The 16252-nt window shown below is 34.7% G+C and overlaps 1 protein-coding gene and 1 long non-coding RNA gene across 5 annotated transcripts in view; one reads left to right on the top strand and one right to left on the bottom strand.

Moving 5' to 3' along the window:
- Window positions 1-16252, bottom strand: part of AUH (AU RNA binding methylglutaconyl-CoA hydratase) — a 113073-nt gene that overhangs the window by 44641 nt on the left and 52180 nt on the right. For 3 of the 4 annotated variants that reach the window (XM_066989070.1, XM_066989069.1, XM_048046084.2), the window contains 2 exons: window positions 13673-13765; window positions 13129-13185 (listed from right to left, as the gene is read on the bottom strand). The exons of the other annotated variant lie outside the window; for it this stretch is intronic. In XM_066989070.1, the coding sequence (XP_066845171.1) occupies window positions 13129-13185; window positions 13673-13765 (150 nt within the window). The remainder of the gene's footprint in view (window positions 1-13128; window positions 13186-13672; window positions 13766-16252) is intronic. 4 annotated transcript variants of the gene reach the window in all.
- Window positions 1264-4387, top strand: LOC136789154 (uncharacterized). The gene is made up of 3 exons (XR_010827992.1): window positions 1264-1819; window positions 4051-4131; window positions 4264-4387. It is a non-coding gene; the product is annotated as an uncharacterized lncRNA (long non-coding RNA).

Raw genomic sequence — 16252 nt, 5'->3', positions numbered from 1 at the left:
TATTCTCTTTTTTATTATAAAGACTTTGAAGGACAGACAGTAGACGTAGTGAACAGAGAAAAGATTAATTTACTGTGTCATTTGAAAGAACTTGAAAACAAAGGAGACATCAAAAGATGTAATCGGTCAAGTCATCAAAATTTGCCAGTATTCCATATGCTGAAGGATTGGATATTATACAAAGCAGACAGATTCACAGTCTGGCATTTTCTTGTTCCATACAGAGGAATAACATAGCTAGCAGTTTTCTCATTCTATGATAAAGATCACTAAGCAGAGGAGTATGTAATAGCTACTGCCCTTTATACAAGTCTCTTATTAGAAAACACTGGTTTTAACATGACTCAATGAAAAAGCTGCTATTTTCGGTCCTATTTATCATTTTTGGTTCAAAAAATGCATTTTCCTATTATATTTTAAAGCAAAAAAATAAATGGTCTGAATTTCATATATTCTAGCACTAAAACGGGATAAACTGATATTTCTATGGACATCACAACTTCATCCCCAAAAGGTGTTCGAGCACCTTTCAGATACATCTCAGAAAGCTAGAATATTTTAAAATACTAAGTTTCAACTAATACCTTCTCACTAAACAAGATTTCCAGTGTTTTCTCACCCTCAAATACCAGAAATAGTTAAGCAAGACCCTCCCAAAAATGGATTAGAAATAAATGCAGGCATTCACTTACACTGACTTTCTAAACCATTACAAAGCAACACTTTTTCAGCCACCATTGCCTATGACATTTGAGGCCACCTGTTGTCCTCTGAAACAACAGCTTCAAGAAAAACTCTACAAATCATGCAACCTGAAACAAAAGAAGTGGCAATTCCTTCCATGATTGCAATGGGAGCAACAGTAAATCAGCACTGAGCACTACTGAAAGTAGTCCCAACATCAGAAAATTAATAGACTGTAGTATACTTCATGTATTACATGTACTTCATGTATTACACGTAGTATACTTCATGTATTACATGAAGCACCTTAGCTCAGAAGCTCCTGAACTGTATTAAATTAGACACACAGACCCACAAAAAGCCCTTTCTCATTATTAAGCTTTAATCTATGCCCAACAATCAGTTTTGCACAAATCTGTACGATAGCCTTTTCCCATACATATCCAAGAGTAGGGTTTAGTACATGCAGTGGTGGTGCCTGATACTTTAATCGGAGCTAGTAAGAAGCATTCAGATCTAAAGGAAGGTAAAAGGTTCTGAACAAGGAGAACATGCAGAACAAGGGAGAGATCCCTTCAGAGCTAGGTTGATGCTTCTCTACCTTAGAAACAGAAATGCTGAAACAGTGGCAGCGTTGGTAGGAACAGCTAATTGTGATGCTGCACAGTGAGAACTGACTTCAGATCCCTGAACCCTTCTCCCTCAATGGCAGAAGCAAGCTCAAAACTCTAGGGGTCTGGCACACACAAAGTAGAAAAGGGCTAACAGCTATTTTTGCTATCCAGAGCAATCTACTGCCATTAAAAGAAGAAAGAAGGAAGAAGGAAGAAGGAAGAAGGAAGAAGGAAGAAGGAAGAAGGAAGAAGGAAGAAGGAAGAAGGAAGAAGGAAGAAGGAAGAAGGAAGAAGGAAGAAGAAAAGAGAAGAAAGAAGAAAGAAGGAAGAAGAAAAAGAGGATGAAGAAGAAGAAGAGAAAGAGGAGGAAGAGGAGGAAGAAGAAGAAGAAGGAGAAGAAGAAATTAATTCATTTTATTTATTAAGTATAACAGTAATGCAAAAACATGCTTGATTCAAACTACCCTTTCAAGCCATTATACATCATCTACATATGCTGAATTCCTATACTTTTCTCAGAGGTAATTGGATGCGTCTCAGATACGTTACAGTAAAATACGGTATAAAACAACCACTTCAAATCAGTTATCTCACTCCAATATTTGCTAATTGCAAGTATTTTCCTTTTGATTAAGTAGCTGGTTTGTTTTCATTAGCAGCCAGACTCTTCAACATGATCAAAACCAAAAAAATGTTACACTAAACAGAAATCCTGTAACTAATCACCTGGTAGGGTGACCATGACTATTTCCAGACACTTCCGCTGCCTCTATAAGCCAGTGACGGATTGCAGTTATTAACAGGTCAATGAATAAATTAATTCCAGGGCACTGGAAATTATGTTCATGAAATGAAAAGTGGCCTTGCTGACATTGCATCACTATTTCTAGACAGTGCGCTTGAACACCAAATAAATCTCACAGCTTGGATGAGTGCCAAAAACAAGTGACCTAGTTTCATTAGGGTGGGAAAAGAATAGCAATTGGTCCTATGAGAGCAGATTACCAAAATAACTTAACAGAGTCAAAAACATTCCATCGACAATTTTCTTTAAGTCAGACATTTTCCAAGCTAACACGTCACTGAAAGCCCTCTTTTCCTCCAAAACGCTACAGTCTGAGATCCATTAAAATTTAAAGTTAAAATGCACTTGCATTACTCACTCTGACATTCCTATAGAACATTCCCATTAGAGAGAATAAATATTATCTTCTTTCCATCTCATTATCTCTTTCCATCTCATTCATAATAATTTAATACTGTTTTAAATCAAAACAGCTTTTGCATTTTCAGTGAAAAATGTAACACTTCTGGCTTAAACAAAGAGTTTTTTACTAATAAAAGTAAGTCTATTTTTAAATATTCAGCACACAGTAATGTGCCCAGTAATCTTCCTTGATTAAAAATTCCTTGGCTTGTCTTCAAAAAACACTGACTACGGACGAGCTCAACAGCTGTCGACATAATTTTTAGGAACTTACCAAGCATTGTTGCGTCTATACTAGACCCCATTTATATACTCCAGCTGGTACTCCACAGCCCCACTCCTTCGCCCCCAGTAACATCTATATTGGGATGGAGACATATTGAGGAGAGGAATCTTAATAACAATACGCAGTAGAAGATATTTCATCATCTTTTTTTTTGTCTTTCCAAAGCCTGTTGCCTTCTGCAAACTGCTTTCCATTGACTAACCAAGTGAAGTACAGAAGATAAACTGAAATACTGCAAGAAAACTATTCTTGCACTGTTAAAATCCCACAACATTCTTTCATAAACCAAACTTTAATATGACATAAGTAACACGATGTATTAATTTCACCCAGCAACTCCTGTTATACAATTCCTTGCTGACGCATGCCAGTGACAACTGCAACTCTTACCTGTGTGCTATGTGCAGTGTGGGTCACTTGCATAAAGACTCAGACAAAAGGTCTACAATTTAAAAGATGGTGACATACTGCTCATTTTGCCTCCATATTATTTCAGGTTTTGCATTTTTCCTCCAGACTCACTACCTCTGGATTCATTACTAATAGATCAAGTCCTAAAGGCTGATCATAGTTTTTGCAGTCCTTACTGAGGCAAACACTGATGTCAATGGAAATTTTGACCAAATAATGACATACATACTTGTAACTAAGTTAAGGACATACACATGAATTTCAAATAAACTATGGGAGAATCTAGTGGGGAAAAAAAAAAAAAGGAAAGAGACAGGAAAAAAAGGAAAAGACAGACCAAAAAACAGATAAGTGCATATGCTTCTAAAACCCTTAATGATCATTTTATTTGTAATAAAGCATTTTTTAACAGAACCAATGAGAAGTTTTGGCATTTTACATCTTTCTCCTTATTTATTAAGAGTTTTTAAGTCCTTGGGTTTCTTGGGTTCAAACCTGTCTTGTTCCTCTGTCAATAACTTCCTGATCAGCATGTGTATCTTTTCTCCTTTTTTTCTCTTTACACCTTCTATCTCTGCTTGAAAGCTGTATTGTTTACACAATCTCTCTGTAAAATCTTTTGGAAGACTCCATAACATACAATATGTACAAACTGTGGCAGTATCACCAGTAGATTCTGAGAAAAAGTAGACTTAAGAAAAAGGAGGGAGAGGACGTTGTCACAGAAGCTGAGTCACTTAAAACTACTTTGAAGAGTGGCTTATGAGTTGTTTGATTCCTATGTATGAATGTTGCTCTTCTCACCTGTGAGAATCTTGCTGATCTGCTGCACATACTTTTTATCGCAGCTTCTGCAACTGAAAAACACCTTTGGTCATCACTTCTAAAGGAGTGCTGAAAACTATCAAGCGATACATTAACATAATTAGGTACGTATTTTAGTGTCAGTCATCTCAACATCATTTCCTATTAAATTGTGTCTATCACTATGCAGATTACTAAGTTTCTTAACACTACAAGGAATATTTACATCGCCATTTTTTTCTACACATCTTATTTAGGGACAAACCAAGAAGATAAGGACTTTATGTTTCCTGGGCCATCAACAATGCAGAGACACAGAAGTGATGCATGGCAACTAAGACTTCCAAAATTGCATTATGGTATGAATAATCTTCTTCACTTCTCCCTTTATTTTGCTGCGTTCCACTGCCCTGGTATTTTTTCCATGCACACATATTGATAATTGGTAATGAAACATTTCTGCTAGATTCTGTCACTCATAGATAAATTTCATTTTTTCCTTCGCCACCTCAAGAAATTAAAACATAACTTCCTAATGCAGATTGACTGGCGCATGCATTTTCATTCATCATTGATTCTTTAAGGTTTATCATTTTCTGTACTAGACACTTACTTTCACCTGCTTACTTTCTCCATCCTTCCTAATTTGAGTCCTCCATTCAAGTGGAGTTCTTTCTCCTTACAGCTTGTGTTGTAGAGATATTAAGAGTAGAGAAAAAGTTTGACAGAATGTAAGTAAAGCAACAGGAAGAAAGGACACTATTGAGAAAATATTTTATCTCTGAATATCAGCTGAAGTAGCAGCTAATCTCCTCAGCAGAGGAACATAGTAAAGATAATCAGATAAGCTGGTAGAGAACCTGAAAAAGTATATATGTGGAGGAAGTTGACCCTAGAACTTTGAAGCTCAGGATTTTTGTTTTAATTCCCAGTCCACTGTAAGATGGAAGACAAGTCAGAGGATATTGAGTTTAATTTGTCTAATATTTATTTCCAAAACATGACTCTCCAGAAAATCAATTTTTAAAATAAACTTTTATGCAGTTGTATTTTCAATATACTGCCAATTTTTATTTTCCGCATGCCCCATCTTCCCCTAGAAACATCAGCTACCAGTTAGTCTTCCTTAGTTTTCAGATCAGCTTGAAAATCATAGAATCATAGATTCACAGAAAATGAAAATTTGAAAGAAAATAACAGAAAAAATTTACACTAAGGTATGTACTCGGACGTTTTATAATGATTTTGAGTACACAAAAAAAGCTCAAGATAGACATCAAGTGCTGGTTTCAGGACATGTTTGGGGGTTGAAAAGGGTATTCTTTTAAAAAGTAAAAAGGGTGGTATTATATGAAGTACTTTTGGCTTCCTACAACTTTTTATATTAATTCCAAACTTCGTGCATTTCATCAAAGGCATTCTTGAACTCTGCTGGATTCCCATGACTGAATACAAAACTCATCTATCTGATTAGCTGCCAGACAGTGTATATAAATCATTTTAAATTTTAACTGGCTTTGGAAAAATAAGGGGTTCTTTACCTTGCAGCGTTTTCAATCATTCTTTTCTCCGTTTACTTTATCCTTTCCATCTCTTTTCACTAGAGTACCCCATGTGAATATACCCTAGTTTGTGCCTTGCTATGAAACGTGGTATTGTTACACTCTACCTAAACTGTGGTTTCCAGTCAATGTCATACTATTCTATACATGGTCACAAAGTCAAATTGCAAATGCAAAGTTCAGGTTTGCTTTCTTTTCAAATCTTCGCTCCTTAGTTTCCAATGTCACACAAATGGTCTGAAAAAGATATGAATGTGATAGTACAACCCACGCTAACTGAAACAGAATCTGAATGGGACTTAAATCTACATGATTTAAGGAGGATCAAAGAAACCAAACCTTTTGTTACACTTATTCTTATTTCTGGTTGTCATTCAAAAATGAGCAATCCATCAATCTCACAACGCAATTTTCAAACTGATGAAAGCAAATCTACTAATGTATCTATGAGAATAACAATTGATAATGTCACTCAGGTTGTAAGAATGAAGTTTTAATCCTAGATTTCAATAAAAAAACTACTCCAAAATTCAATCTCAATATGAAAAACAATGTTTTTATACTCACAAGACATGAAAAAGGTTACAACAAGACTACATCATTGTTTGTTGCTATTATCTGATTTCTCCATGTGTAAATTATAGTAATGCCAGGCCTTCCATGCTTTGCTTTCCAAGGCCAAGAAAATTTCCTTTCTCTCCTCTTACACTTCCTGTAGTGTTCAGCTTGGCTTCTGGGGCCTTCTTTTATCCTTATTTTATTTCTGCAGCATCAAAGGCCAAACTTTTAAAAAGATACAGTGGGGGATGCAGTGTTGCTCCTTATGATATTGAAACTTCTGAAACTCATGACAGTTAATTCTTGTAAACAACGTATTTCCAAATTCAGGTCAGGAAGAAATGTTCTGAAATGCGTGCTAGTAGAAACAACTGGCATGTCAGAAGCAGTCAGTTTCTCACACTGAACTTGGTATTTCAAACACATTCTATGCAGTTCCAGTCACTGGGTTCACTGATGATAGCCTTGGTTAACTCTTTTTTCTGCACGAATAATCAGTTGTGTTTTTAATATGATTTTGGAGAGTGTTCTATGGCTAGCACACAAAGGGAAAAGCACAGATTACTGTGTATCACTGCAAAAGTACTGGATGTTTCATGTGAATATGGGGAACAGCTTTGATGATGTGGCATTCTCCTATCATCTTCTGCTCTGCAGTACATTACCACTTCTTACAAAGTATTCTGTTTATACAGAGATACTGTAAATAAAATTTGAAAAACATTAGTTTTATGTATGAAGCTTTTGCAGCGCTAGTATTGCATGACATTTTCAAATTTCATCTCAACATCATCACCATTAAAAGGGATCATAAAGCTAGGGAGAAAATGAGTCATTTGATGAAAATCAGCTTATTTTTACTTAAGAAGAAGAAAACATAAGAACCACAATTCTCCCTAACTTACAGAAGCAGAATTTACTTCCCTCTACCAACATTCTATATATTGCATTTAATTACTTTGAGAAAAGAGTGGATGTACAAACATCTGTTTTCTACGCTATTAGGAATTTTTTACTTGAGGCCATCTATTCAACACGATGCATAAAATAAACATTACAAAATATTAAAATGCAAATAAAGCTTTCTAGACTTCAGATGATTGAAGAAAATATAGATAAATGTTCTTAGAGTAACTAATTTAGTTTTTTTGTTATACCAAATCACAATAGGATTGTAAATACAGAGCAGGTACTGTTAGACCTCAATAAAAATAAATAAATAAATAAAATAAAATAAAATTAAATTAAATTAAATTAAAAATCTTTTTAGATGGGGGAGAGGGGAAGAAAAAAGTTTATTTTCTTGGTTGTTCCTCAGTAAATAAAATTTTAAAAAAATATATTGATGAAATGGTGAAGACGTTGGTTAAGAGGCATCCTTTAAAATGTCTTCTACCAGTATTTAATTCGGGGAATTTACAGTATTAAAACTTTGACATAAGTTTGAGATAAGGAAACAGGCAAAGTAAGAGAAATCATAACAGAGTTTACGGATTAACTGAAAATAAAGAGAAACAAACTCAAAGCTGCTTCACTTCTTTTTTCCAGTCAGTCACTCAATTGTCATAGGACTAAGAACTGAACTTTAAAAAGTTAAGAGGACTCAAAGGGTGTCTTCACATAATAAGAAAAAACTGTATATCTAAGAACTAGAGAGAGTTTAAGGAAAAAGTAAATATGATGATGAGAGTACATCCAGTGAATGCCAGAATAAAGATGGGATGGAAAGGCAGAGGATTGCTTGGGGAAGAGGTATAAGGTTATATTAAACAAGCAGATTTTTCTTTCTAGATATCTTTGTAATGATGCATCATCATGTAGCACCTACATGCAGAAAAATTACGATTAATGTTCAAAAGCCTTTAAGTCCTACCACAACACCTTAATTTTTCAGTATTTGTTAAACACAATTATTCCTATTAGTGTAGAACTAACTGAAGTATGTAAATCTAAAGAACATACTGACAATATATTTTAAGGTGCATCAGATTGCAACTTGAAATGTCTGACATATTATTTAACCTTTACACTTGGTTGAATTGTACAACTTCTGCTGTTAGCAGTATCACATTCTGTATGAGTTTTTCACATCTGGAAACTCCCTTGACACCTTTCTCATCCAAAATAGGGTATTTTTTTCAACTCTAAAATAAATCCTGTAACAGAAACCTTCAGATTGTTTTTAAAAGTGAATGATGAATAATTCAAGAGATAAGGAAAATACACAATGATTACCTAAATTCAGTTTTCATTCTTACTCTCTTTTTCTTCCTGCGCAATGAAAATTAATTTTTAGTGTTTTCCTCTCTCATCAAGTACCATAACTTCCTCAATCACATTTTAAAGTCTAGAAAAACAGTCAAAACAATACTGTTACCAAAGTGGAAAGAAAAGAAGAACACATAAATCACATAAATGCTGCCATTAAACTTATCCCTTGCTATGTATTTTAAAGACAAAAAACAGTCCAACATGCTATGCAACACAGCTTTGGTTTCACCTCTGGAAAAGAAGGTTCAAAGTCACTCTAAAATGCAAAACAAAGACACAATCTACATTAACAAAGAAACTGATTTTTTTTTAAGCCTTCCTGGCAAAATATGCTTTTAAACTGAACATTGTCAATGAAAGCATACTCCTTGGGATTATGTGTTGGATTTTTATTTCATCTTTAGAGTCTGCATTGTTCATCATGAATGTGGAGGAGAGTTCTGTAATGAAGTAGTGGGGTTCTTTTTGGTTTGGAGGGGAGAACAAAGGCAAGATTTGCTTTGATGATTTGAATGAAGTCTTGCTAATTAAAATGTCTTCAAAACAAAATTAAAAAGAGGAGTGAAAGCTGTAAGTATGCAGGCCAGTAGCTACATTTTTAATCTAGCTGGGTCATATTATCTGCTGACATGAGCATATTAATTCCAGTGAAGTTCTGTTATCATGCCTTTTTTTATGGAAGCATATCGTTGATGTATACCAATATCTCAGCTTTATACATAAATTTTCCATGAAAAAAAAATCGCATAAAATAAAGCCAAGTTATTTTTCACCTGACTTTCTCACTTCCTATTGGCACAGAGTATTTTCCTCTCATCAAACAATCATATCTCATTCTATTAACATAATAAGAATGTTTAAGTATGTTGTTTTCAAGCATTTTTATCTTCTCCTAACAGATCTATTACTGAGTGGTATCCAAATAAGATACTAACAAATAAAAGCAGATCTGTCAGCAAGGCATCATGCATCTGCTGCAGGCCCAATATGATATCCGTAGTGAAAGACTAAATATAAGAAACAGAAATGAACCATGGATGGAGATAGCTTTGAAAAGCCACAAAGTGGAAAAAGAAGGTCAGTGTGAGTGCTCCAAAAGGCAATTTTCAGATAAGAAACTTGTCACTGTAAAATTCTTCTTTTGCAAGTAGATAGACACTAGAAACTACATTCAGTTACGGAGAGAGGTTGGCTTCCTTTTTACGTAAGTTTTAGAAGTAACAACAGAGAGAGAAAGAACATGTTTTTTTGTGTAAAAAAGCTTTCCTATGCTATGTTGAGTCCTGTACAGAACTACAGTGTTACACAGAAAATAAGGTGTTCAAATGGCTTTTTGACTATGAAATCAAAAAATTCAGCTCCTTTAGCAAACAACAACTGAGAAAAGTCACTCTGGCTGGTAACAAGCATCTCCTTAAACAACTGAGCTAATAAAATCTGGTTTCCCATGAAATCTGGACTCATTGCTGTAAAGTGAGACAAGCATTTTGACTGAAACATTTTCCACAGCTAGGACATCAACAATACTTCCCTCCTGTGCCAATTCTTTTATGTCCAAGAATAGGTTACTTCATCTTCCTTTTGATACAATTCTAGGGACTATCTTTTTTTGCAACCACTGCTCTTTAGTCAAACTAGACTGCAACTCTCCAAGAGACCCAAAGTACATAGGGAAGAAAAGTGAGGAAGTCAACGGATTGAAAAAACAAATACAGATAGTCTGACATACATGCATGGTGTGGTAACATAAGACTACTTGTGTAATAAACAGCAACTGGCAGACTTTGTAAAGAAAACAAAAATATTAAAGTTCATTCTCAGGTAACCTACCCAGCACTGAGCGACCAAGCCGTTTTCTCTCTGCTACACATTTCCTCTAGTTCACTGAATGTTGACTTCCTTAATAGACAATGGGATGTACTTAACAGGAAAAACTGAAAGATTTTCTACCTTCCCTACCTCACAGCTTGGCAGCTAAGACTTTTTTCATAGTGGAGAGAGAACGGGATTTAAATTTCCAAAGGCAGGAGATTCAATCTTTCGCCCTCACATTTTGAGCTGGTCTGTGAACAAAGCTTTTGTATAAAAGGAGGCACAGCTATTATTCCCACCAGCTTTTGCTCTGCCATCCACCATGAATGGTATTTCTGAGGAGACTCAAGCTGCTAGCACAGACAAGGCATGCTCTAGAAATGACTACTTGGTTGAAATCCTCAGCAGACTTAGAAGGAACAATTCATTTCTGTGTATTAACCGGGATTCAATTGCTGCTCAACCTTAGCCTTTACAATGCTGCAATACATTTGTGCATACTCAGAAGCAAAATTTCTCACACTTGGGCAATTTATGTTAAAACTGGTTGCTCACTAGATAGCACCTTACTACGTCCTTTCTTGTGTATATTTTAGAAGAGGGTGGAATTCAACACAGTACGCAACAAGGTCCAGAACACCACAGCTGATCTGCTCAGATACTTTAAAACTTGACTATTACATTCTAACAAAATGCTTCTAATATAACTTTTTGCATGTAACTTTTTAAAAAAGAACACTATAAAGAAGTTTTTCATATGACCTTAAACAAACTTGTTAATTATCACCTAATTTAAAATCTTCACATCTATTACATACATGTGACAGTACAGTAGTATAAAAACAGTAGTAGCTTGCCACGCTGTATGGACCCACTCAGAAGAAGCAACATATATTGTCAGTGAGTATTTGTTCAGATGTACTAGATGGTAGCAGAAACCTGTTGAGATCTCTTAATGGCTACATTTCTCTTTTCAGCTGCAATTCCCAGTCCTCCTTCAACTCAGAGCAGCTGGAAGTAAACACTATAAGAAAATAATTGCTTTACCCATGAAGCCTAAAGTTCAAGTGGACATTTCTGACTTCTCTACCTAAATGACATACATACAATTCCTTCACTTTCTGAAGACACAAAGCATGACCAGTAGCTAGTTCAATGACAGGAGGTGAAAAGAGCTGAAACATTCTCAGTGCTCGGTAAGGGTGGTGCAAGTGCAAGCTGATCAGGAAAAAGTTGTGATAAGCTCAAATACACTCAGCAAAAATAGTCTGACAGGCTGATAGGAGCGGGGAAAAATTAATCACTGAACATACTCTGAAACTTCACAAGAGGCACTGTAACTTGCTGAAATATGTCATATTTTCAAGGAGGTGAAGACACATCTCCAAAGTATGATTTTAGGATGAGAAAAACAAAAGGTTTCGCAGACCTCAGTCTCTGGGTAGTAATAACACATTCTGAATGAAACCCTCAAAGAAACTCATTATGAAGTCAGTTGCTTAGCATTTTAAGGCGAAAGCATTACAAATTTAAAACATCTATAAGTAACAGAAGATAAGGAAACCTGAGACAACCTCAGTAAGTTGAATACCGAAACTATCTGGAGAGCATGACCTGAATTTCTTGAGCTTGGGAGCATGTGTGCGACACCAGCCTGCAAGATTCCTTGGTAGAAGGTGGCATGGAAGGACAAGGTGGAAAAACTTTCCCCCAAAAAATGGCATTTTCTGTCTTTTACTTCTCCGGAACATACTGCAAAGGTATACTATCTCATGACAACAACACCAGAAGGAAATATATCCTTAAAATCATCTACAAAATTCATCTTTACCCACTGCTAAAAAGGGTCTGGTCATCAACTCAGTTATCCTTATGCAAAATGTAGCTCTGACCACAGAGAAAAAGAAGAGAGAGGGAGAAAATATTGACTGAAATCACAACTCAACAATAACCATAATAAAAAAAGCCTTTCAAATTGGACAATAATTGTCTGTATTAGTGATAGGACAGGAGTGTCTCCAAGACAAAGTTCATATCAGTGTTACCATTATGGTAGTTTTTACTCTCCTCTCTACACTGTTCATTAAAGTTAGATATGGTGCTTTCAAAATAGCTTCCACTTATTAGAAAGAAAACAGGTGTAAAGAAAGTGCATATAGTTCCTCAGATCTTCCAGAAACAATGGCCAAAGCTGAGTAGGGTCAGAAGGATTATGTTCAAGGTATTGTCCCCTTCCCAGAAAGGCAGGTATCTTAATGGAAGTGATTTATCCATAAAATCAAAAAATAAAAATCAAGAAAGAAATAAAGAAACAAAAGGTGTCATAACATAAAGGCCTTGGCAAATATTATTTATTCTGTAAATTTACTTCCCTATGAATCCAGAAAAAAAAAAACAAAACAGTGAGCTGGCCTTCCACTTAAATAATAGAAAAGAATTTTTGGCAAGACAAAAGATCTATTCCCACTATACATTCAGGTTTTAAATTCTTTACAACCAATGCACAAGTAGCATGAAAACAGAATTTGTACTGGAGAGTACATAAAAGTGGATCATTAATTAAATTACCATTTTTGTACACTGATAGTTAACACTACCTTTTTTTCTTAGCCTGATCCTCAACAAAATTACTCAGCCTTCATATCAAGACATCAAATCTCATTTACAGAATCACTTAATACTGCTTTAGTTAATGCAATTTTGACTGAAAAAAAAAAATACAAGTGCCACTCCCTGAAAATGAGCAAAACACTTTTAACTAATTTTCAGTAAGTAGCATGAGCAATAAGCTTTAAAAACAGGCCAATGATCCATAATGGAAATACAAAAATAAGCTGAAGTTTGCAAACAACCTAAAATCAAGTATCAAGAGCATGAGTTGTTTAATTTTCTCTGGAAAAAAAAGCAAAACTTTCATACCTGCACCTGGAATGATTGCCAACTTTGTTTCAACTAGGCCCATCTTAGCAGAAGAGGCTGAAAAAATAAAAGTGTAAATGATTTCTTACTATAATCTATAGGAAAACAACTTGCAAAATAAGTACTAATGCCCTGCAAGGGTATTCATTTGTTACATTTTCTTCAAAAAGAACAACAAATCACTCTATAAACACTCACTTGTGAAAAATATCTTTAAATAGAATTAATTGTTCTGCCCTTATTAAAAGATCTAATTATTCCCACCAAGGCAAGTTCTGCAGTTTATTAATTTACACATAACAAGTACGCTAATATGGGAAATAAGAATAAAGTAAACCTGTAGCAAAAATACTCCAGCCATCAGTAATAAGTGCTATGAAATTAACCATCAGCAAGTACTTCAGCCAAAATTCCTTTATGTAATTGGTTATGAACATTGTTAGAAAATAAAATCAGTTTTAAAAGACTGTTGCCAAGGCAAAGATTAGTCAAGCCTTCTGCAACACTAATAATCCTACGTTTAATAAACAGGATTCGTATTTACCTGCCACTCTTATGTCGCAGGCTAAAGCAAGTTCGAGGCCACCACCCAATGCAGTTCCATCTATTGCAGCAATGGTCGGTACGGGAAGATTAGCTGGGGAAAAAAAGTAGCACTTAAGCCTACCTCATAAAGAACATCTCCAAAACACCACAGTACATTTTGTTCGAAGTACAGTCACACTATGGAAGAAAAAATGGTTCATAAAACAATACAGGTATAAAAGTTGATTGTTCAGCAACACTTTGGCAAAGAACTTGACTCTCCCCTCTAATTATTCTGTGGCTTAATTGGTTTGCAATTCTTTTTGCTCACTTTTGGCAAAAATCTGAACAGTAAACCCCAAAAATATACAATGCAGAAGTAAACAAACAGGAATACTTGAAGAGATATGCAAAAACAGTCCCATTTGAAATACAGATGTCCTATCACAGTTAATTGTGATGATGGCATAGTTGGAAGTGCTCTTAAGTTTTAATATTACCAGATGTGGTGTGGCCACCACTATTGCCCCTTTCTCCTATAAAGCAGCAGCTAACAATTTAATGGAGTGTGTCAAAGTTTTCAATCTGATAAACGGATGCACATACTGCCAATATGCACAGCAGGTTAACAGGGCTACCGAGGCCTGTGGGACCATGGCATGATTTGTATTTAATTTATCATCAGTGTTCTGACACAGGGAAATCTAGCATTAAACATTCAACTTGGAGTATTGTTTTTCACCTTGAATGACTTTAAGTTCTTTTCTGCCCTCTGCACCACAAAATCTAAGAAGTTTGATGAAAAATGTATTTTTACTTGAAAAATAAACTGATATATAGCATCTTTCACTATATTTGAAAGTATATTTTCCACAAGCAATCAATAATTTTAAACTATACTCAATATTTGAGTATAGTTTTCCTACTAAAGTTTCAAATATAGTCAAAAGCAATCCATTAGCTGAACACTTGGGTATACAGCTTGTTGAAATGTTGAACAAACTCTTTACAGCAACACGTTTTTTCTGCCGATATTAAGAAAATAGTTTCATTTTATTTTTTCAGCTACTTGAATTCAGTGACCAGTTTAGCTGAATCTTAGCTGAATCTTAGCTGAATCTTAATCAATCTTAGCTGAAAATTGAAAAAGAAGACAAAATTGCTGCCTAAATATAAATGAAAATGAGGTGTGACAGAATGTTGTCTCCTTTTAAAATCTGAAAGGATAATGTGACCAGAAATCATTAATTTAATGTATTAATTATATATAATACTTATTTTCTTTAGCACAAGACTTCTAAATTTAAAATTTGCTCCACTAAACTTACCTTTTTCCTTTCTGACAGATACACTTCAGATAACATTTTTTTAGATGAATTAAATCTTCACGTGTATCATCATAAATAAATTTGTACACTAACAGGTAGTCTCACACTGCTTAACAAAACAAAGTATTAAATTAAGTGAAATACTATTTTTGGTTGTAAATCAACATTTTTTTATGTAAATTAACACCTAATGAAAATCCAATTGTCTTCCCAAAAAAATAACAAAAAACTAGCAATTCTATTCAAAATTAAAAGAGATGTTTTAAACCAAAGTCTCTTAGTGGCTGGTTTAGATCATGATTCAAAATGATTATCTGAATCAATTCCAACGTCAAAAAACACTACTGAATATTGTCTGAAACACTATCCATTTGCAGTCGCTTAAAAGAGCTGAAGCTATCCATTATATATTCTATCTACTACAGAAGGCATAGGAGACAGACGAATAGTAGTAAGACCTGTTCTTTCCCTATTTTTTCGTAGTTAGATGTGAAGGCAAGAAGAGAAGGCCACTCTCATTTCTAGTAGAGCCAGGCTGCTGACCAAACCCGGCATAACCCTATCACCATGAACAATCTGCTGAGCAGTCTTGGCAGTCCAAGTTCAGAGCTGATATAGACAACACGTCTCTTAAATGAATCTATCTTTGCTACAGTTAAATGAAAACTCATTTGTATAAACACAAAGGCATGCTCATTATTAACTGTAGTTTCCAGTGGTTACTGCCTACATTTATGTTTCACTTCTGAGAGACTAACATTATTGACACAATTTCTGCAGTACTCCAAGGCAGCCTACTTTCTCTATGATAAATAACTTCCCAATATTCTATGGTACAATTCAAGTACACTATTGCACACAAAAAATCTAACTTAGAGAGGAGAATATTAAATATCAGCTTGCTTTCAAGAATTACAGCCAGCAGTCCAAACAATAAATACTAAAATCCATAATTCACAGGGTAAAAAATAAGCTTGGTATCATGTTAGAATCATTACTTCCCAAGGATATTAATATTAAAGGATCACCTGACATGTGGCAGTTGACAATGAATGAATAACAAAACACAAATTCTTCACAATAGCATTGTGCTGAGGACATTTCAAAAGTATTGAAGAAATTAATCTCTTTGTTTTGTTAACCATTAGAAAAAGTCACATAAAAATAAATTAACAACTGCTCTGGATTATAAACTGTATGTCTAAGTCACTAGAACTTAATATTGAGGGTAAAGCTGCTTGGAATATTGGACTTCTATGGCAAGGGTTTGG

This window comes from Anser cygnoides, chromosome Z (genome assembly GCF_040182565.1).
Source record: "Anser cygnoides isolate HZ-2024a breed goose chromosome Z, Taihu_goose_T2T_genome, whole genome shotgun sequence".
NCBI lineage: Eukaryota > Metazoa > Chordata > Aves > Anseriformes > Anatidae > Anser > Anser cygnoides.
The sequence above is the reverse complement of the archived record's forward strand: the minus strand, read 5'-3'. Positions and strand labels throughout refer to the sequence as shown.